General features: G+C 35.2%; 1 protein-coding gene and 1 pseudogene across 1 annotated transcript; one reads left to right on the top strand and one right to left on the bottom strand.

Moving 5' to 3' along the window:
• Positions 1-3704: 3704 nt before the first annotated feature.
• Positions 3705-24250, bottom strand: BIRC2 (baculoviral IAP repeat containing 2). The gene is made up of 9 exons (XM_011369438.2): positions 23847-24250; positions 20432-22583; positions 20235-20334; positions 17125-17203; positions 16472-16520; positions 8695-8937; positions 4843-5097; positions 4532-4573; positions 3705-4405 (listed from the first exon to the last, which is right to left on the bottom strand). The coding sequence occupies exons 2-9, from the start codon at positions 21264-21266 to the stop codon at positions 4212-4214; spliced, it is 1797 nt and encodes a 598-aa protein (XP_011367740.1). The 5' UTR covers positions 21267-22583; positions 23847-24250; the 3' UTR covers positions 3705-4211.
• Positions 15360-15478, top strand: LOC111745213 (annotated as a pseudogene).
• Positions 24251-24479: the final 229 nt, after the last annotated feature.

Raw genomic sequence — 24479 nt, 5'->3', positions numbered from 1 at the left:
TATAGATTTCTTAATACTGAATCCCTGAATGAAAGAAACTTTACCACTCAGTCACTGGAAATCCTAGAAAACCAAGGCCAGCCCCACTGATGCCAAAATCGCAGAGAAGGAGAGTACACTCTCTGCATGCAGGCCGGCTCCCCATGAGAATGACAAGATGGGTTTGAGCTAGTAGGCATACTCAAGTTTCTCTCCCAAAAGCACCCGGAAGGTTAAGTGCAGGGGCAAAGAGAACTATGCTGCAGGACACTTTAAAAGAAAGACTAAATGTTCTCCCTAACGCAATCCTTCCTGGATTAATTTTCATAAACGATAAGACTAATGGTTACCATACACCAATGGTTCTTAAAGAGTGGTCCAAGGGTCTCTTGAGGGTCCCTGAGACACTCTGGGCTCTGAAAATTCAAAAATAATACTAAGGTGTTATTTGCCATTTTCACTCATGGCACAAACACAATGGTAGTAAAACTGCTGATACCTTAGCATGAATCAAGGTAGCAGCATCAAGTATACTAGCAGCCATCTCTGTCACATCCTCTCAGTAAGAAAACTGCCACTTGCATGTAAGAATATTCTTGATGAAGCAGTAAAATTATTTTTATTAAATCTGGCCCTTGGGTAAACATTGTTTTTTATGTGACAAAAGAGAGTACATGTGAAATGCTTACACTGCATACAAAAGCACAATGATTGCTTCGAAGAAAAGCATTTGTGTGATTGCACTGCAAGCTGAAACAGTTGCTTTTTTCATGGAACAGAATTTTTACCTAAAAGAATAACTGACCAAAAATACTTACAGATACTTATATGGATGTAAAATACAGCATAGTGCATAGTCAATAACATTGTAATAACTGTATGGTGCCAAGTGGATACTAGACTTACTGCGGGGGGCGGGGGGGCTGGGAGGGGTAGGAGTCACTTCATAAGTTATATAAGTCTAACGACTAACACTGCACACCTGAAACTAATATACTACTGAAGGTCACCTATGACTGAAAAATAAAATTATTTTAACAGAAAAAAATACTAACAGACAAGTATTTGGCGGTGATTCTCTCAAAGTGAGTCTGAGGAAACAACTGACAGTGTTTGTAGTTAATGATAAAAATCAAGCTTTTCAGCAAAAATTAAAATTTAGAAACTTGTATCCACCACTGTGAGTTTGAGAGCCTCCCAATACTTAGACTTGCCCTAATGATACAGATGGTGAGAACAAATGTGATTTTTTGATACTGAGTAATGGAATGAGCCAACATTTGGGAGATCTGCATAATTCAGTAAACAAATATTTTCCAAATGACCAATGCATGACACAAGATTATGCATTGGTTAATGATCCATTCCAAGTGTATCATTGGCTCTTAATATAACAGAATACAAAGATCACTGAATAGTAAAAAGATCAGGGCTTGCCAGGGGTTAGCTGGGAGGGAGGAATTAATAGGTGGAGCACAGAGAATTTTTAGGGCAGTGTAACTATTCTCTATGATATGACAATGATGGATACATGTCGTATATCTGTCAAAACCCATATAATGTATAACACCAAGAGTGAACCCTAATGTAAACTATCAACAGAGTGATAACGATGTGTCAATGTAGATTCACCAGTTTTAACAATTTTATTGTTCTGTAACAGATGTTGACAATGGGGTAGGTTGTGCATGTACTGACAGAGAGTACATGGGAACTTTCTGTACTTTCTGCTCAATTTTGCAGTGACCCTAAAATTACTCTAAAAAATAAAATATAAATTTTGAATTTAATTTGTTTTTAAAAATATCACTGATATTATTTTAGATTCCACATTCCAACTATCTTTAAGGAACTACCACATGTCAAGTTTTGGTGCAGCATCAAAAAAAGAATATTCACCATTATCTGAAAAGTTCTTCCTTTTCCAAATACATACTCTAAGGATAGCTACTATGCACTAATGAGTTTATTTTGTATTGAGTAGGCGATACATTCATCTATTTGTTCAACATAATGAATACCTGTTATGACACTGATTATCATCATTAGGAGGGCAGAAATGATAAGGACTCAAACCCTACTCTCTCATCTAGGTACACGGAATTCAGTAAATAAATAAAATAATAATTAAATTACCATTTACTTCTATTTTAAGCAATATTTTTAGTGAATGCAAAAAAAAAGTTCTTGTATATTATTAAAACTGACTAGCTGAATAAGACCAAATAGATGAACTCTCAAATAAACAGAACTCGAAGTTATAGTTGGATGGCAGCCCATGAAATTTTAAAAACTATTAATACAGCTTAATAGGACAATTGTTCTAAAAAGCACAAGCTAAGGAGTCAAGTAGATCCATGTTCAAATTTTACTTTGCAGTTGTTGAAAGGAATAGGGCTAAAATGCTCTGAAGTTTCTAGCACTTTGTATGAGTTTGCTAGGGCTGCCATAACAAAGTACCAGGCTAAGTGGCTTCAACAACAGAAATTTATTTTCTCACAGTTCTGGCAGTTAAAAGAGCGAGATCAAGATTTTGGAAGATTTGGTTTCTTCTGGGGCTTCTCACCTTGGCTTGTTCATGGCCATCTTCTTTCGCTATCTTCACGTGGTCCTCTGAGTATCTATCCAAATCTCTTCTTGTAAGAGCAATTTAGATTGGATTAGGACTCATACAATCTCATTTTACCTTAATTACCTCTTTAAAGGCCCTATCTCCAAATACAGTTACATTCTGAGGTACTAAGAATGAGGGCTTCGACATATGAATTTTATGAAAATACAATTTTGCCCATAACACATCTTTAAAGTTTAAAGAATGTGGCACTGTGCCTGGCACACAGTGGATCCTCAATATATTGTAGCTATTGCTAAGCAAAAAGAGAAAAGAGAGAACAGTTTCTTAAAGGATTTAATTCTCTCTTAACATTCCTTCTATAATGACAAGAAACTTTCCCTCACTGACATCAGGTCTTGCACCTAGATGTATGCATTGTAGACTTAAATAAATAAATCAGCACATCGAGATGGAAATAAAAGCAACAGAAGAGATTGAAGGATAAATTTTTACTCTTCCTAGTGTATTTTCTATTTAAAAGGATCTAACGAAGTTGTGGGGTGAGAAGACAAATGGAGTTTTTAATATCAGACCTGCTTTCCACTTGGTCTCAGAAGTCTGCCAAAGACCCAGATCTATGAAAAGTCAAGGTAAGACTGGGTTCCAAAAGGAGATACTTACTACTGCCTGTATTCCACCTCTTCCTTCATCCCATCAACACCTATGCAAAAAAGCAATTATACTATTTTTTGAAAATCCATTGCAGATTTACCTAGCTTTATTTATGAGTTTTTTGATATGAATTTTAAATTCAAATTACATCTGTAATATACAAAGCATTAGACAAATGTTATCTAAAAGAATTCTCATGTTACTATTAAAAAACATTTAACTTTGGGTGGTAAAAAGACAATGTAACATACATATGACGTATTATTGAAGTGTACACTTGAAACTTATTTGATTTCATTAACGAATGTTACCCCAATAATTTTCATTAAAAATCTTAGTAATTTGTTTCAATAGTCTAATTTTTATCTAACAGCTAGCATTTGAATGCTTACGATGTGACAGGTACTATGCTTTATGTATGTTATCTCACTTAATCCTGATAACCCTATAAAGACATATTAAAATTATTTTTTAAATCAAGGAAAAAAAATTGATGATGTAGTCTTTTTAAAGAACTTTATTAAGATATTTCTCACAAATCAGAGAAAAGCTTATTTATCAGTTAAAGGAAAACTCTTATTTTACTACACAAGTGAAAATCACCAAAGAAAATCTGACACCATAACTGATAAACTCCAGAGTTCCTAGTTTCCAGTTTTTAAAGTATACTATAATGTAGTACTCAAAGCTTTCAGAAAGAATACCAAATTCAGTCACTCCTGAAATTATACATAATAGCACTGAGACTACTTCTTTAATTTCTATGTTCACACATGTGCACAATAGCCTATCAAACATAAATCTTCCCTTTCATATAAACAGAGATTAAGATTAAATACAATATACAATACAACTTTTTGAAACAACATTACTAGTACCAAAGCAGGGTAGAACACATATGTTACTAATTAAAGAACCAATAATTCCTTTTTTACTTTAGATGGCGTCAAATGTTCAACAATATTTTAAAGATTTTTACATAAAGGCTAACATATAAACTATTTTTTTATGAGAGAAATGTACGAACAGTACCCTTAATTATACCCCTGCAAATAGGGCATTTTCTTAGAGAAGGGGCACATTCCTGGCATACTACCAGATGACCACAAGGAATGAATACAATAGAAACTTCTTTGTCCATACACACTTTACAAGTTCTTTCTTCTTGCAATCTCCTCAATTGTTCTTCTAGTGACAAACCTAGTAACAACAACAAAACTTTAGTGAAACTGTTCCTACTTTACCTCCCATTAAAAAAAATAATAGATTTTTTAAATTAATAATTAAATAATAATTTCACATTGGTCTTAAGTCTTTTTGTTTTACCTGAAACATCTTCTGTTGGAATATACTTCATATTCTTTTCCACTGAGGAAAGATAAACATACAAAAAGCATCACTTTACCAAATACGACACTGCTTAACCCACTACCTATCTTGTTTTATCTACTATTTATTGAACAACAAAGATTCTAGGTATATATTATCAGAAAATATTTAGCCATACTACTTGGGCAAAGTTTTTTAGAACATGTTAAATTATAGACTATAGTTTGCTAATTAGATTTACTGTTTGTCAAATACAAAGATGAACATAATTCCAAGGATTTCTAAAAAATTTTTACCAAAAAACTCACCAAATAAGTTCTTATATAACGCAGAGTCGATTTCTTTTAGACAGTTTTTGAAGATGTTGGCTGCAGCATTTCCTTTAACTAAAACAGTATCAATAAGTTCTCTTGCTTGTAAAGGTATCTGTGTTTTCTGTTTAATTATATCATGTTCCTGTTTATTAATTATATTGGCCTTTAAAAGATTATCCAGAATAGGAAGCACACACGTCAACTGTTGAAAGAGAGCCATTCTATTTTTCCGAATTAATGACAAATCATCTTCATTTAAAAAGAAAGAAAGAAAGAAAAAAAATCCATTAGATTTTAAAGTACTCCTACTAAAAAGAGGGACAAAATTACTTGTTTGCACATTAATGTCTGTCATTTGGAAAACTTCCAGAAGACTTAGCAAAGGTATATTATATAGTATACAGGTAGGATCTGTTTATTGTCTTTTTATAGTCAATATATTTACATGTTTAGAATCTTGCTTTTTCTTTATTGTGTTGAAAGCAAGCAGAGAATGTTAGAAGACAGTAAAAACTTCGCACCTCTGTACTTTCCTCCCATGGAATACTAACTTCTATTTGCATTATGTCACTTTACTTAAAAAATTTTTTTCTTAATTTAAGTATAATTGCTATAAAATCTTATATTGGTTAGATTAGTTTCAGCTGTACAATATAGTGATTCAACATTTTTATACCTTACAATAGGAGGTATAAATTGGCAGAAGACATTTCTCCAAAGAGTACATGTAAATGGCCAACCGACGTATGAAAAGATGCTCAACATCACTAATCAGGGAAATGCAAATCAAAACCACAATGACATACCACCTCACACCTATCAAAATGACTATTATCAACAAGTCAACAAAGAACATGTGTTGGTGAGGATATAGAGAAAAGGGAATCCTTGTGCACTGTTTGTGGGACTTCGAACTGGTATAGCCCCTATGAAAAACAGAACGGAGAGTCTTCAAAAATCTAAAAAATAGATGTATCATTCAACCCAGCAATTCCATTTCTGGATATTCATTCAAAGAGAATGAAAACCTAATTCAAAAAGATACATATCACTTTACTTTTATAAGCACTTCTTATGTAAACTGTCTTATTTGATATAAAGTTCCTGTCAATTAAACAAGGTAGGTATGACTGCTTCTCATTTTCAAATAGGGAGAAAAAGACTCAAAAAAGAATGAGTAACCTGTTCAAGGTCACAGGAACCATAAGTTGAAGAACCAGGTCTCCTAGTGTTCTTTTCAACTCCATGCTTATGAAGCAGTACAGTAATCCTCCCTTAACTGGGGTTTCACTTTCCACTGTTTCAGTTACCCACAGTCTGAAAACAGTAAATGAAAAATTCCAGGAATAAACAATTCATAAGTTTTAAATTGAGCACCATCCTGAGTAGGGGGATGAAATCTCACTTTGTTGCAGCTGTGATGTGAATCATCCCTTTGTCCAGTGTATATATGCTATATATGCTACCCACACATTAGTCACTAAGTTAGCAGATCAATTGTCACAGAATTGTAGTGCTGTGTTCAAGTAACCTTTATTTTACTTAATAATGGCCCCAAAGCCATTCACATAACTTTTATTATAGTATATTATTATAGTTTTATTATTTAATGTTATTAATCTCTTACTGTGCCTAATTTATAAATTAAATTTTAACATAGGTATTAATGTACAGGAAAAAACATAGTAAATATGGGTTCAGCACTACCTGCAGTTTCAGGCATCCACTGGGGTTCTTGGAATGTATACCCCATGGATAAGAAGGAACTACTGTACTGCAGTGTTAGAGTCTAAGCTATAAAGTCAGGAAAGATAGAGATTCCTGTGCGGGCCTAGCCACTTACTAGCTGTGTGCCTAACCTCCAGATACCTTAGTTCCCTCATCTATAAAATAGAGATAATAGTACCTCTCTCAAAAGATAATAGTACCTCTCGTTGTGAGGATTAAATAAGTATTTGGCATAATATCTGGTACACAACTACCAATATTATTTTGGTACTAATATTATTGGTATTATTATTATTAATGGCTAGGTTTATACCAATTAAAAAAACAAACTGCATATGAATCAAGCCTAATCTTTTTTTAAAAGCAAATGTTTTCTCCTTTAATCTCAAATCACATCGAATCCATTTAATTTCCTATATTTATGGAACATAGGCATGAATTCCCGAGGTATTTTTCAGAAACTTCCTTCTTTTGGTTGTCCCAATCTCCATTATATTTAACTGCCTGTTTTTGGCCTTAAAACAAACAAACAAACAAAACTTTACATTTATAAGTTTAATGAGAACTAAGTTGTGAAAAGTGAAGTCTATTTTCTCTCCCCTTTTACTTCTTTCTAGAAGTGAAATGCTCAACTCAAAACTATGAAATTCCCTTCTCTGATCACAACTTATCCTTTCACCTTAATAATTGACCTCAAATTTGTTATCTACCTTTTTAAATATTAACATGTCATTCCCAATTCCACTATTAAGAGCTGTCTCCCAGCTTCGTTTACTTCCAGTTCTAGTCTAGATATACCAATTTTGGTTTTGGTTTTCATCTAGATTCTAAAACCAATTCAGCCAGGCATTTCAATGATCTTTTATTAGCACCCCAAACTCTTCCCTATTCCTTCTTTGACCTTGTCTATTGAGAAATCCATAATTCCAAATCCATAATTCGAGATTATTCTCTGAGCCTCACGAAGAGACAGTAACAAAACATTGGTGACTAGATTACAGTGAGTTCATTTAACCTGTGTTTTATTACTGCTTAACCACCCTTAAAAGTTTTCACTCTGCTCAGGCCTTTCACTAAGCCCCTCCCACTTCCCAAATCAATCTACTTAGCAAAAATTTTTGATGTGCTAGGCACTGTACTAAACTGTTTTATTTGAAACATCTCATTTAATTCCACATGATTTGCACTATTATGATTATACCCATTTTAAAGATGAGAAAGCTGAAGTCTGGTTAAATAAATTGCCAACCTGGTAACTGAGAGAGCCAGGATTTAAAGACATATCTGTCTCAGTTTAGAGTCAGGTTTTAAACATTCTGCTACATGGCCACACAGTAAGGTTCCCTTAAACTAATCCTATTAATACTTATAAGCTTAAACAGAAAAAGTGTCTCCCAATTCAAATACCCCAGTTTACACTGTATATGCAACCTTAACCTCTGCCGGCTCTTTATCTCTTATCTTTCACATACTAGTCTCCACAGCTAGTCTATAAGCTGAGAGCAAGCACCATGATTAGCATAGTATTTGGCACAAGTGTTCATGCTCAATAAATACTTGTCGAAGGAATGATTATTCAAAAGACTTGTTTTGGGAAATCTGAGACTTAACAATCTAGATGAAAACCAAAATCAGTTCCCTATCCTTAGGTTAGACAGGGGCTTTTTATCAAGCCCTAGGATTTCATCATCAGTTCTATTTTTTGTTTCAGGATCACTTACAAGGATTAGAGAGTCAAATGCCATATTAGGAATATGATTTGAAGAAACTTCAAGAGAAATAAGACCTGCATTTGACTTTAAAATCTTGCTTTTTCATAACTTAAATTTGTCTTAAAGAATAAATATAGCTCAAAAAAAGGGTTATGCTAAAATCTTCTGATTAACATATATCAGAGAACATTACTGGAAAATAAACATATAGAAAAAAGCTATAGTCAGTGGTTCTCAAGTAGGGTGGTCCACTGCCCACAGTGAAGAAGGGCATATGCAGTTTGGAAATGACTGGGAACTACCAGGAGTTAGTAAACATACAAGGATGCTAACTGTCCTGCAACATATAAGACAGTCCTATGAGCCTCACTGAGAAATAATGCACTTGACTAACATTCCCAAATACCTGATGCCATTTCTTCAGTTTGTCTCTCCTTCTCCTCTTGTCTTTTTTCATCTTCAGCATTAAGAAGTGCTGACACAATATCATTAACTGTTTTGTAATTCTCTCCAGTTGTTAGGATTTTACTCTGAACTGTCTGTTTTACCAGGCTTCTACTGAAACCCATTTCCAAGGCTGCTTTAACCACAGGTGTATTCATCATGACTGCATCTTCTGAAGAACTTTCTCCAGGTCCAAAATGAACAACTAGTTGAAAACACATTTAACAATGTTAAATTCCACAAATATAAAAACATGTGGAAAAATAATGACTATGACATAGTCTTTACTCTCATGCTGCTTATGTATCCTGGTAAGGGAGATGAGCGAGATGCACCAACTACCTATAATCCCAACAAAAGTTTGAACTTGATCAGGATCAAATTGGGGTTAAATAATATGCTGTACTATTTTAAAATACCACTTCCCAAGCTATATTCCAGAGCTGCTTAATGAAATAGTAGGGATGGGGCTTAGGAATCTGTATCTTTTAAATGATTCTGATGTAAAGTTATTTTAGAAACCAATATGCTACACAATTTACAAGTATGAAATTAACTTACTTAAGCCAGGAAAGTGGGGGAAATCAACAAAGACTTTATGGAAAAGGTGGCATTAGACCTTTGACTTGAAGATGAACAGAATCTAAAGAAATGAAAGATGAAGCAGCAAGAGTAACAAAGACAGGAAGTACAGTAAAATAGAAGACTGGTTCACAAAAATATATATATATGGTTAAAGAAGTAAACAAAATAATATGATTTCAGATTGTGACAGATGCTCTCAAGTATAAGGTGTTTAAAACAAACTAAGAGGCAAGAAGACAATTTAGATAGGGTGATCATGGAAGCATTTTCTGGTAAGAGGGTCAATGATAGCCAATATAGTACTCTGTGAAAATTACAAAAAGACATCATTCTTTAAAACAATTTACTGCCATCTGCTGGAAAACTGATATAATAAACATATAAATATGCAATAGTACATACAAAGTGTATGTACTATGCTCCTTTGCTCAAATGTATGTGGGAACCCTATCTTAAGAAATGATACTAGAACAAATACTTGAGTGATAAAAAGGAGTGAGCTATGAGAATATCTAAAAGAAGTCTTCCAGGCAAAGAAAACAGCAAGTGTAAAACCTGAAGTCAACAGTAAAGCTTGATATATTCAGGAAAAGTGAGAGAGGAAGGTGATGCACACATCATACAGAGCCTTGAGAGAAGTTTATATTTTATTCTAAGTTTGCCAGACTATTCTAAAAGGGTTTTAAGCAGGCGACTAATAAAATCTGACTTCTTTTTCATAAGATGATTCTGGCAGCTTGGTAATAAACTTTAATAAATTAAAATAGAATCCGGGAGACCTGTTAGAATATTATAACATAAGGTGATAGCAGGTTGGATTAGGTTGGTAGAAGTGGAAAAGGAGAAAAATGGTAAGATTTGGGGCATATTATAGAGATGAAAGGCCTTCCGATAGATTAAATATACGAAGTAAAGAGAGGAATCAGGAATAATGCCTAACTTGAGTCAACTTTTGACATTTGCAAGTGGGTACCATTAACTGAGATGGGGAAGACCAGAGAAGGAGCATCTGAGGGCTAAAGGACAGGGAGAAAATGTTTGCTTTGGTCATATGAACTCTGACATAACCGTTATAACCAAGCAGAAACTTAAACAGGTAGTTAGTTGGACAAGCCAACCTGGATCTCAGAAAATGGAGAAATAAACCTGGGCTGAGCACTGAGAGGTATTACAGCATTTAGAGGTCTGAAAAAGGAGTAGTCACCAAATGAGACTATTCATAATCAACCAGGGAAATAGGGAAAAACCAAGAGTGTAGTGTCTGGGAAGCCAAGATGTCTTAAGAAGAAATGAAGGAGAATGACGTCAGCAAGACTGCCAAATAAGATCTTTCCTGTTCATATACTCCATCAAAAACAATTTGGAATCCATCCACGGACAAAGTGCCTTTGTGGGAGCTTTGAGATCCAGCCAGAAGATATGAAACCTCAATGCAATCCAAGACCAAGGAGAGCTGTCTTAAGACAGGCCAGTAACTGAGCAGCTGACTCACTGACCATGGTCCTGCCTACAGACTCAGAAACAACTTCATACTCTTCAGGTCTTGGCTATAATCCCATTTAACTTATTCTTGTCACCAACACTACACAGCAAGAGAATGGAGAGGAGCCGGGTCCACTCTGCTTTGGGTAAAAGGCATACAGACCTCGGTACTGGCTGTGGACATGGAAGTTGCCTATGAACTGGATCCAGCCATGGTCCAGGAGCCACCGGAGGTAAACCCACCAGACTGCTCCAACCCATCCCAGCTGCAGTCCACAGTCCTGCTGGCACAGGGACCCAACAAGTGACACTCCCAATAGCACCCAGAGGTCCTAAAATAGTCCTATACTTGACTCCAGTCTCTCTCAGCCCCAGTCCACAGCAGTACTGCTAGCCAGGGACCTGGTGGGAGACACTTTTGTTTGTACCTCAGGAGATCCTAAAACAACTTCAGTCTTCCTAACCACAGTTAAGGAGCATTCCGATCCACTGAGGGACCTCATAGGAGCCATGCCCATCCATGATTCCAGAGCTAGGTCTACAAGACTTCAGTCTTGGCTACAGAACCTGAAACAGCTCTGAGGATTGGTTCCAGCCCCTCTCAGCCATGGTCCAGAGCCCATCCTGCCCATCAAGGGACAAATCCAGTGTCTAGACAGGAGCCCTCCCAGGGACCTGGAGGGAACCACATTCATCTGCATATCTGGCAATAGGCCCACCGTCTGGAACCCAACTGTGGACACTGAAGCAGACCACTGTCCCAATAATAGCCTACTGAACAATGTACTGGAGGTAGTCCCATCCACCAAGGGACCAGATATGATCCACACCAGCCCAAACTCTTGGTAATAAGCCCACCATGCATCCCACCACAGACCCAGCAATAGCGCCTTGTAACAGCTTCAAACAAGCATGACTGCAATTCCAGAAGTAATTCTGTCAGCCAGGGGACCCTACAGAAGAAGAGTTTTACCTGCCAAAACCAGTCTGTAAAGAATAGAAGAGATGCATGCTCCTTCACATGCAGAGACAGCAAGGCAAGGCGACATGTATCATGCAAATCAGGCAAGTATGACCCGCCAAAATAAACTAATAATGTTCTAGTAACCAACTCAAGAAATGGAGAGCTATGATTTGTCTGACAACTGATTTGCCTGACAACAAAAATAATCATCTTAAAGAAACTCAATGAAATTCCAAAGAACGATAACTAAACGAAATGAGGAAAACACATGAACAAAATTATAAGTTTAATAAAGAAATAGAAACCATAAAAAAGAACCAAACAGAAATCCTGGAGCTTGAAGAATACAATGACGGAACTGAAAAATTCGATAGAAAGATTCAGTAACAGACTTGGTCATGCAGAAGAAAGAATCAGAGAACTCAAACGCAGAGCATTTAAAATTAGCCAGTTATAGTAACAAAAAGAAAAGAGAATGAAAAGAATGAAGAAAGCCTATGCGATGATGAAACACTATCAAATAAATGAACACTCACATCATGGGAGCCCTAAAAGAAGAGAGTGTGAAAGGGGTAGAAAGTAAAGAAATAATAATTTTTTAAAAAAGAAGGAAAACTTCCTAAATCATAGATATCTAGGAACAATAAGCTCAAAATATCCCAAGCAAGATCAATCCCAGGATTACTCCAAGGCACATAATTAAAATGTTAATAGTCAAAGATAAAGAAAGAAGTTTGAAAGAAGCAAGAGAAAAACAACTTGTCACAAATAGGGAACCCCCTAAGGCTATCATCAGATTTCTCTGCAGAAAACCTACAGGACAGAAGAGACTGACTTGATATGTCAAAGTGCTAAAAGACAAAAACCGCCAAGAATACTTTCAAAACTGTCCTTCAGAAGTGAAAGAGAAATAAAGACATTCCAGATAGACAAAAGTTCAGGGAGTCCATCAATACTAGACTTGCTTTACAAAAATTGATAGAGATTTTTTCAAGTTGAAATGAAGGGATGCTAAGTAACAGCATGAAACATATAAAAGTGTAAAACTTACTGGTAAAGGTAAATACAGTCAAAATAAGAACACCCTATGCTGTAACAATGCTGTGTAAATCACTTTTATCTCTAGTACAAATATTAAAAGACAACAATAACTATAGCTACAATAATTTGCTAATGCATAAATATGAAAAGATATAACATATAACATCCATATTGTAAAATGTGGAGTAAAGAGAAGTGAAAATGTAATTATTCTATATGATCGAGGTAAACTGTTATTAGCTTAAAATAAACTGTTATAATTTTAAGATATTTTATGTAAGTCTCATGGTAAACCCAAAGAAAAATTTATCAGAAAGGAAGACAGCAAAAAAAGAACAAAGAAACTTTAAAAAGTCAGAAAACAATTAAAATTGTAACAGTAAGTCCTTAACTATCAATAATTAGTTTAAATGTAAACAGACTAAATTCTCCAATAAAAAGACACAGAATGGCTGACTGGATTAAAAACAAAAACAAAAACTATACTGGAGGTAGTCCCATCCACCAAGGGACCAGACCACGCCAGCCCAAATTCTTGTTAACAAGCCCATCATGGATCCCACCACAGACCCGGCAAGAGCGCCTTGTAACAGCTTCAACCAAACATGACTGCAATTCCAGAAGCAATTCTGTCAGCAATTCTTTTACCCACTGAGTATTCTTGGCTCCCTTGTCATGTATTAGTTTTTTCAATAAATGGTACTGGGAAAACTGATATGCACATAGAGAAAAATGAAAATAGACTATCTTATAACATTCATAAAAATTAACTCTAAATGGATTAGAGACTTAGATTTTGAACCTGAAACTATAAAACTCCTAGAAGAAAAGAGAGAGAAAAAGCTCCTTGACATTGGCCTTGGCTATGATTATTTGGAAATAACACCAAAAGCACCAGCAACAAATGCAAAAATCTTCAGCACAGCAAAAGAAACCATCAACAAACTGAAGAGGTAATCTACAGAATGGAAGAAAATATTTACAAACTATGTATCAGATAAGGAGTTAATATCAAAAATAATATAAGAAACTCATACAACTCAATAGCAAAAAAACCAAACTACCTAATTAGAAAATAGGCAGAGGACCTGAAGAGGCACTTTTCCAAAGATATACAAATGGCCAATAGGTACATAAAAAGATGCTCAACATCACTAATCACTAGGAAATGCAAATCAAAACTACAATGAGATATCATCTCGCACCTTCAGAATGGCTATTATCAGAAAAAGACCAGAGATAAGTGTTGGCAATGCTGTGGAATAAAGGGTACCCTTGTGCAATGATGGTGGGAATGTAAATTGGAGCAGCCATTATGTAAAAAAGTGTGAAGGGTTTGTTCCCAGGTTTCGGCACCAAAAAAAAAAAAAAAGTGTGGAGGTCGCACAAAAAATTCAAAATAGAACCATATGATCCAGCAATACCACTTCTGTGTAAATATCTAAAGGAAAATAAATTACTATCTTGAAGAGATATCTGCACCCCAATATTCACTGTAGCATTATTCATAGTAGCCAATACATGGAAACAACCTTTAAGAGTCCATCAATAGACGAATGGATAAAAAAAATGTGACTACATGTACACATACATACAGTGGAATATTATTTACCGATAAGGAGGAAATCCTGTCACTATGATGAAATGGATGGACCTTATAAGAGAAATAAGTTATAAGTTCTGCAGATCTAACATACAGCACAGTGACTATAATAATACTGAATTGAATACTTAGAAGTTACTACAAGAATTTTAAATGTTCTCACCACAAAAAAAATTGTGTGAGGTGACGGATGTAATAACTAACCTTAATATGGTAATTATTTTGCAATGTGTATCAAATTATGCCAGTGTATATCTTAAACTTACGCAATGTTGTAAGTCAATTATATCTCAATAAAGCTGGGGGGAGGATGAAATACTCAACTGTTTCAAATGCGGATAACAGGTCAAGTAGTGGATTGCTAAGATGGTGGTTCTCGGCGACTGACAAGAATAGGTTTTTTTTTTAATCTCTTTTTTATTATGGTGACACTGGTTGACGAAAACAAGAATAGTTTTTAGCAGAACAAGTTAAAAGAAGAATGGAAGATGAAGAAGAAAGTATGCACAGATAAATCTCTCTAGGCTTTTTGTTGTAAAAGGAAACAGAGAAATGAGACAACCGTAAGATGGCAACATAAGTTCATGAAAATGTTTTGTTAGGACTGGCAAAAGTATGTTTGTATGCTGAAATAAATGATTCAAGACAAACTTAAAGATCCATTATGTAAGAGAGGGTAGACTACTGCCAAAGCAAAGTTCTTAAGTTGACACTAGGGGATGAGATTCAGAGGAAAGAGGACAAGTGGAAGAGTTGAACTTAGATAAGGGCAAGGACAATGCAGTCGTCATAAAAGAACAGAAAGCAGAGTATATGGGTACATTACATAGACTGGTGGTTTTGCTGGTGAGAAGATTAAGTAGTTCTCTTTTGATTCTTTTATTTTTCTCAGTGAAATAAGGTTATGAGCTAAGACTAAGGTAAGAAAGAGAGCGTCAGAAACTTATGGAGAGTCTATGGCCATGCTACCCCCAACAAGCCCAATCCCGTCTGATCTCGGAAGCTAAGCAGGGTTGGGCCTCATTAGTACTTGGATGGGAGATCACCTAGGAAGACCAGGTGCGGTAGGCATAAAAAATAAAAAAATAAGGGATTGTAAGCTCACAAGGTCCTTGCAATCTGTGAGGTCAACCTAGGCTTGCCTCACCTAAAAAAAAAAAAAAAAAAGAAAGAAACTTATGGAGAAAATGTGAAATAGTCATTTGGAAGTTTAGCATAGTGATTGTTATTAGGGAACTGCAGTAGGAATGCAGGACAGCCCACTAGAAAGCTGTTGCTACAAATTTAAAGTAAGAACAGTCAGCACTACTGTCTTATCTTTTCCAGTTCTATTATACAGGAGACAGTTATCATATACCCACGTAACTATTTTTCTTTTCCAAGTAGCTACTGCCAACCAAATTCTCAACAACCCTCCTAAGCCATGGTTTGTAGGATTCTTATACATTTTATTCACCTTTTTCTGGTTCTGCTACAAATTTGCCAGTATCCCTCTTTGAAGTGATGTGCCAAGAACAGACCAACCCATCCTAAACATTATTAGTGTAGAAAACAATGGACTACTATCTTTACTATTTTGGACACCATAACATATGTACGTTAATACATTAACTAAATATCAGATGTGGCGAAAATTAAATACTAACCAGAAGATATATTTCCTAGCCTTGCACTATAATACTATTTACCTGGCAAGTACCTAACATCTAGCCCCAATTCTTAAATCCTATGTGAACTGGGACTTTTCAAATATACTAGCTTACAGCAAACAACTTTTCCTCCTTGGAGGGCTTATTTGCACCTTTCATTGGTATTCTTTAAACTATTTGTTATCATTGTTTTTCTTTTACATGTGTTTTGTCTCCCCAGTTGGAATGTCAGCACTTTAAGAATAGTATAATTCCAAGAATCTTCTAACGGTGTCATTAATCTTAACAGACACATAACATTTATTAGTTAACTTCCCAACCTTTTCTTCCTATGACCTCAGAAATCCTTTGTTTACATATTTTTCATTCTTAACATTCTTACAAAAATTTCCATTCTATATATTTTCATACATACTTGGTGGATCAGCATTTTCATCTCTAGGAGTGTCCGAAGTTGACAACAGCTATCAAACAGGAGAAAAATTAATAGGTAAAATCAGAAATCTCAAACAACCTGAACAAAGCAACATTATGATAAGTTTCCATTAAGTACTGCACAACTCTTTTGAAAACTAGGTAATTTATATAATACTTCACTTTGCTTTGTTTTATACCTTAATCATCATAAAAATTTCCTTACACTTCATCTACTTCCAAATTGAATTCAAGTATTTCTATAGTTTCAGGAAAGTAAAAAAAAAGCATTAATGATTTCTCATTCCATTCAGAAAGTGATATTTCACCCAGATCACCCTCAGAGGTTCCAAATTCCTGACAACTTATTTTTTGTTTATTTTTCGGAAAAAGATGGAGGGACACTAAAGACCCTCCTCCAACTCTACCACAAATTGTATAGTAAGTACCATGTCAAGTGATTTTCAAAAAGTAATTTTTTTAAAAAGCTTTGAACAAACAAGGTAGTTACAAAAATAAAAATTAAATGTGTCATTAATATGCTTACAAAACCTAACTATAATAAGAAAACAGATGTAAATATCATTTCTAATGATATTTTTATAATTATTATTTAGGAGAATCTGATATTGCCAATTATAAAAAGTTATTTACCTGTTCAAGAAGATAAGGATATCTAGCTTGAATCTCATCAACAAACTCCTGTCCCTTCATGCGTATCAAGAACTCACACCTAAACATTAAAAGAAAATTTTTTGTTTGTTTTATACCAAAAATATAACCCAATCATTCTAGAAAAGTGGCTTTCCGATATTTTCTATTTAATTCCATTAACACAATAACAACAATAAAAGAGTCTAGACCTACAAAGGATCACAAACTGAGGCTTAAAAAATGCTATTCTAGACAATTTACTTTGGGGCTTAACATAGTCTCAGAAACTATAATTCAGTATTCCTAAAATATTATCTTCACAATATAATAACTGCTAATCTTTCCCCAGTGTCCACTCTTCTATATTTGAAGCACAAACCCTTCTTCCAAAAAATAATGAATCACATCTTTTCACCTATATATAATTTAACAGTTTTCCCAAATACTTGTTTTCAAACTACTAGGAAGTTCACATCACATCTGTTTCCATTTCATTCCTTTGTTTTTCAATCTATGGTGCTAGACAACTAGATATCCATGTGCAAAAAACAATGAACTTCAACCTATGTCCATACAAAAATAAACTAAAAATGAATCATATATAAATGTAAAATGTAAAATAATATAACTTCTAGGAGAAAACACAGGAGAAAATCTTCTTTGTCCTTAGTTTAGGTACATATTTCTTAGATAAGACACCAACAGCATAATCTATAAAAGATAGAAATGATAAACTGACATTGACAAAGTTAAAAACTTCTGTTCATCAAGACAGTTAAGAAAATGAAAAAACAAGCCACTGACTCAAAGTCTGCAAAACACATCTGAAGGACTGTATCCAGAGTACATTATGAACTTGCAAATATTAAAAAAAAAGAAAACTTAAAAATGGGCAAAAGATTTGAATAGACACTTCACAAAGATGTATAGATGGCAAATAAGAAGCTTACCATCATTAAAAATTAAACTACTTAAAATCACAGTGAAATACCACTATGTACACATCTCTTAAAATGGCTAAAGTAAAAAAAGACTGACAATACCAAGTGTTGTTAAGAATTTTGAAAACCTGGAGGTGTCATACACTGCAGGTAGAAATTTAACATTTTAAGTGGTACAGCCACTTCAGAAGATAATTTTGCAGTTTCTATAAAGTTAAAAACAAAACTTGCCATACAACCCACCAATAACACCTATAAGCATTCCCCCCCCCAAAATAAAAACATGTGTCCACAAATGTTTATTAATGTTTAGAGCAGCTTTTATGCATATTGCTCCAAACCAGAAACAACCCAAATATACCTCAACTGGTGAATAGGTAGAATTTAGTAAAGATCCTATAAACATGCTCAAGACAAGTTTATCACCCAAATAACACAGCTAGCTAGTTGTCATTGTGTTTTGATCTTTATAGTTAAAAAAAATTTTTTTTTCTGGGACTGATTTATAGTAATAATGATTAAAGACAGGAAGTATAATAAACCCTGACTGCCCCTTCCGCCAATAAAGTCCACGGGGACAGGGATTTTTGGATTTCTTTGTCTTATTTACTGTTACATATCCTCAGCATCTAAAATGGTATCCAGTAGGCACCCAAATATTTGATAAATGAAATATGTTAAAATATACTGATAACAATTATCAATTTTGGTTTTTCCTTTACTAAAATTAAAGACAATTCACAATTAAAATTTGTTTTCAGAAGTGTTCACAAAAAAAAGCACTCCTAAGCTTTTTCCCTTATTTAACCATTTAAAACAAAACACAAATTACAGAAGTAAGCCAAGATTTTGTTTTGCTTTATAAAGGACAAAATGCAGCAGTTCAAACACTGGAAATGGAAAGCTGTTTTTGTCTTTTTCATACAGTATTAATTTCAAATTATATGTACACAACCCCATAAAACCAAACATTAAGTCATTAAAAATTCTGACGTTTTTCCCTACATAAATTATTTAAACAAAATATGTCATGTTTCAGAAAGTCAAAATTTACCTTGATATATTCTAAATAGTAAAGATAAAATTTTAAAACACAACTTTTAACAACATACTGATCCATAATAAAATATTTATTACTTCAAATTTCTTTTTTATCTTAAGCAAAAATGACAAAAGGATTTTTTAATTTCCTAAAGAGGTTAAAGAGGTTTAAGAGATTCCTCTTTATTGTGAAAGGCACTCACAGGTCAAAACATTATCTATATTATATGATTCCACTTACAAGAGGTACCTAGAGTAGTCAAATTTCATAGAGACAGAAAGTAGAATGGCGGTAGCCAGGGGTTGAGGGGCCAGGTAAATGGTGAGTTAGTGTAATGAGTACAAGTTTCAGCTTGGGAAGTTCTGGAAATGGATGGTGGTAATGACTACTAAACAATGTGAATGTACTTTAATTCCACAGAACTATACACTTAAAAATGGTTAAAATGGTTAATTTTAGGCATGTATGTCTGATCACAATTTAAACAAATTATCTAACTGCCTCATTTTACTGAAGAGGAAACAGTCTCAAAGACATCACACAACTTATCCAAGTTCACATAACTACTCAATAACAAAAACAGTTAATTTCTAATTCTATTTCTACTAACAACACTGCCTCTAAATTCTTTCTAAAAATAAGATACTGCAAGAGAGTGACTAAAAGGAGATAGGTGACATCACACGATAAAACTGCACAGAAAAAAATACAATTATAATCAGACTTAACAATCAGGCTTTATTATATGCATTTTTATATTTATCTTATTCCTAAATCCATTTTAGGTCCCTTCTTGTTTTCCTTTTCCCTTCCTAACTCTAACCGATGTTCTCCTGGTTCTGTTTTACATCTCTGTAATCTTTAAGTCTTCTTTAAAGCAAAATGAGAAATGATATAAATGAAATGTACAGCAATTGTAAATGAGTCAAGTTAAACTATATCCTGAATACATGGCTTACGAAAGAAGAGTACACAGAACATTCTATCATATTTTTCAAATTTGGTGTTTTAAAAGGCTAATTCTCCAATGGTGTAAGAGAAGCTTTGTTATATTGAGATGTGAACTTAACCATGAAAGCATGCCTACTTCTTTAAGCAGTTTTGTGAGTATCTTTAAAAACAATTACCTTGGAAACCACTTGGCATGTTCTACCCATGGGTCATCTCCAGATTCCCAACACCTTAAGCCACCATCACAACAAAAGCATTTGACATCATCATTGTGACCTTAAGAAAATAAAAGACTAAAATGAATTCACATTCTAATATATAAATCAAAATAAACCAGATAAAATGTAAAGCTGTATATTAGTTTGTATCTTACCCACATAATAGAAACCAGCACTTGCAAGCAGCTCAGGTTGAACTGGAACACTAGATGGCCAGCGCATAAATGTTCTCAGTCGAGCTGCGTGTGTCTGCATGCTCAAATTTGAAGTGCTAAACCTCAGCGTTTCTAGAGAATTTTCCAAAAACGGACAGTTGGGGAAATGTCTCCGGTGTTCTGACATAGCATCATCCTTTGGTTCCCAGTTACTTAGTGTCCCACCACAGGCAAAGCAGGCTACCCTATCTCCAGGTCCTATGTAATAAAAACCAGCTCTTGCCAATTCTGATGGTGACAAAAAGGTTAATGGCCACATGTGGTAAGTGAGAAATCTGGCTTCTTCAGTACTCATTGCATAACTGTAGGGGTTAGTCCTCAATGGGGAGAAGTCTTCAACTGCTCTAGAATTAAGAGGGTTTGGTGAAAGGCTGGAATGAGAACCACTGGATGAGCCACTATGTTCCAAAGTGGGAGATAACGAATGTGTCAAACTGTTTCTCATCGGAGAAATATTCTTAAAGGTGGATTCCAAATTAGTAAGAGAAACCAGATTCTGAATAAAGCTACAGCTAGGATACAACTTTTTATGCTTTTCAATAGGATTGTCTCCTTGTTTCCAATTATCCAGCATCAGGCCACAACAGAAGCATTTAACCTTGTCATTCACACCAGTGTAATAAAAACCAGCACGAGCAAGACTTCTCTCTGAGACAGGAACACCAGCAGGGAAAGTTGAATACGTAGACATTCTGTAGAGTTCACATGAAAAGTCATATTTCATTTTGTGTTTGTTGCCGATTGTCCAATTTGACAAGATGGTGCTATCTTCCATTATACTGTTAATTTTTTTGATATGAGGGACCTGGGACAAGTCGTTGGGAGGTAGTTTTGTGCATGAGTGATTTTACTTTTTGATAGATAAAAACCTTCACATGAAATTTCTCATCTCTTCACACTAGATTTTTACTATAAAAAACAATCAAATGATAGGCTCCTACTTATGTAAAATTCACTCCTTTATTGGATTCGCACCTGAAATTCACTCCTTTATTGGATTTACACTCCTTTATTGGATTTACACTCAGGTGGAATGGATATCGCTTCTAAATTACCAAAATACTCTTTAGTACTCTTTGAGATTATATTAACTCTTTTAGGTAACTCAAGTGTTAATGGCTCATTCTTTGGTGTAATACTAAGCTAATGGCCTGAAAGAAATTGACACACCTCTGAAAATGTTCAAAAAAGACTTGACTTTTCAAACTTTATATTCTCAAAATTCTAAACAACTATATAGTACCTAAATTATACTTTTAATTTGCTTTTGGTTACAAGCTACAAAGCCTGAATATCAAGCCAATTACTTACTAATTTTGTTATAAGAAAAAACTATATGGAGGCTTCTTTCTCTACAAGTACTTTAATTTGATTATCAAAAAAAAATCTTGTTAATCTAATAAACAAGAATTAAGGTCTTCATATGGGCACACGTATCTAAAGGCTAATTTCACACAGCTTATCATCGGTTTTTACTTAAGTAGACTATATTAGTTTCAGCTAACAACTTTTGGGAATGATAACACACAAGCTTTGTTGAACCTATACCTGTTACAGAGTGTACGATGTCAAGAGAAATGAATTTTGCTTAAAGCTCAGAAACTGCTAATTTTTCTATCTTTGTTAATTATTATGTTTCCATTTCCTAACTTGGCATACCACTTTATTATAGTTGATCAATCGAAGGTACTTTCTCCAAAAACTAGTTAATAGAATTTCCACAGAAACTTTCTACACTGCATTTAAAAATCAACCTGTCTTAAGGATCATGCATCTATATTATTCATTGTGTAACTAAAGATAAATCAATTTATCAAGATAAAGCTTGTCCTTTCTAGTGTTATCACGAATGCTTAATAAAATATTGTATTACCAAAAGAATTACTGTTTATGCATAATGTACCAGTAATTAATACTAGCCTTCTTTACGAAAACCCTTCGTATTTTAAAAATACAATTCATACACAAAATTACACTCCACAGAAATCAAACTATATCCCTTTATAAAGTTTCTGGGTCTCCATAATGGGATTTATTGCTTCAGCAGAAAAAAAAAATGAGGGGAAAAAGTAGTCTCTTCAGGGCTGTAAATCTGAAAAACAAACAAACAAACAAGCAAACAAACAAAAAAACCTATTTTAGAAAACCATTTTTAAGGTAAACAGAATTTATAGACGCTTCAATTTATTCAGTAAATTCTAAAAATGATTTACACTTTAGATGATACCTCTTAATTCCAGCAATGTGTCACCAAAACTTTCTAATTATAAAAGGTTTTAATAAATACAACATAGCCCCCATAGCATTGTGTGTTTGTATATATACATATGTTTTTTTCTTTTTAAACATACAACTTTGAAAACAGATGGAAATTTCCTCAGAGGAAAATATTTTGTCCTTGGTCTCCTTCCCTTTTCTGGTGACAACTTTTAATATTAAGGCTAATATCTCTGGCAGTTTGCTAGAGGCAAAAACAGACAGTAACGAAAGGCACTGTACCCCATCAGCAACAGTAGAGCAATAATTAGACAGTAACGTTATTTTTTAATTTCAAGTCTCTCCAGGACTAGGCAAATTGACCTGTAAGAGTAAAATGCATCAGGCACTCATTAATATAAATCCTTACACTCTATGATTCCCTCCCAATTCCAAAACAACAACCACATAAAGCACCTCGAAAACAAAACGTTGCACAATGGCCTGTGAAAACACTGGCCTTGGGAATATGACCACTTGCATGAATGCTTTCGTTACACCAGGACTTGATATCGTATCTTTAAATTATAACTTTTATCCACAAGTACCGTACTGTGGATTTTGCCCTTTTTATGCGAATTGTAGCAAGGTGGAGGGATAGAATGGAAAAGAAGAGCAACTATGGGATTTACCCGTTAATTTCTCGCAGTTATTTCACACAGCACACAATAGATGGAACGCAGTTGAAACTATCTTAAATATGAGATCTTAGTTAAATATGAAACGAAAAACTGTCTTTGTTTCAACAAATTAAAGGAATATCGAGGGCTATACTGAAAACCCTGCAAACACTCTAAGAGAAAACGTCTTGGTTAAAGTCCAAAGGCCAGAAAAGTGGGCGGCGGCCAGGACAAGCATGCAAACAGGTCAATTTTCAAAAATTATTTTCGAGTGCAACTCTTGAAGTTGGAGCTTCCTAATGAAATAAAAGCTTCGACGAGAAGAGAGAGTCCACTGAGACCCTCGACCCGCCGGCCGCAGGCCCCAAGCCATGGCTTCTTTCGGCCGGCCCGGCCGCAGCTTCTGGGAAGTGAGCCGTGGGGGCCCGCGCGCCCCAAACCGCCTCGCGCCGCCCGGGCCCGGAAGCAGCTGCACTCACCTCACTGCAAGGGCAGCACACCTATAACGGCGTTGCGGCCCGGCGGCCTCCTCCACACACCCGAAAGGAGCGATGCCAGCGGGAGACGGTCCCCTGCCAGCTCCCGCTCAGCGATCCCGAAGCCCCGCGCCCTGACAGGGAACAAGCCGACGCGCGGTGACGTCAGCGCGCCGCTGCCGGGACTGCGTCACCGCCGCGCGAGGCGCCGGGGAGTCTGAGGTCGCAGAGCGGTGCCGCGCGCGTGGTCAACTGCGGGCAGTTGGTCAGCCCGCGGACTAAAGCGGGACCATCCCCAACAACCTGGTATTTTGTTATTTATTCTCGCGGTTTGCGTACTTTTGACGTTTCTTTCTCTTTCTGTCCCTAACATTCTCCCGAGGGGGACGTGGCAAACCGTGAGCCGAGTTTGAATCTTGGGAAATCCTGCGGAAACGCCCATGCGCGCGGGTTGTTTGGCACCTTTTCTCCGCGTCACCTCAGAGTTATTTGATCCATCTACTCGCCAAATTCCTCTAGTGTGACTCCTCCACTTGTCGCAGATGACTGCATTTGAGGATGGAGCCAACCTGGTGGCATTTTTGCTTCAATTAAACAATTGTACCCATTTTAAACAGTTACAGCCGTTTTTCCTCG

Source organism: Pteropus vampyrus, unplaced genomic scaffold (genome assembly GCF_000151845.1).
Source record: "Pteropus vampyrus isolate Shadow unplaced genomic scaffold, Pvam_2.0 Scaffold148, whole genome shotgun sequence".
Lineage (NCBI taxonomy): Eukaryota > Metazoa > Chordata > Mammalia > Chiroptera > Pteropodidae > Pteropus > Pteropus vampyrus.
Note: the sequence above shows the minus strand (reverse complement) of the source record. Positions and strands in the feature narration are given on the sequence as shown.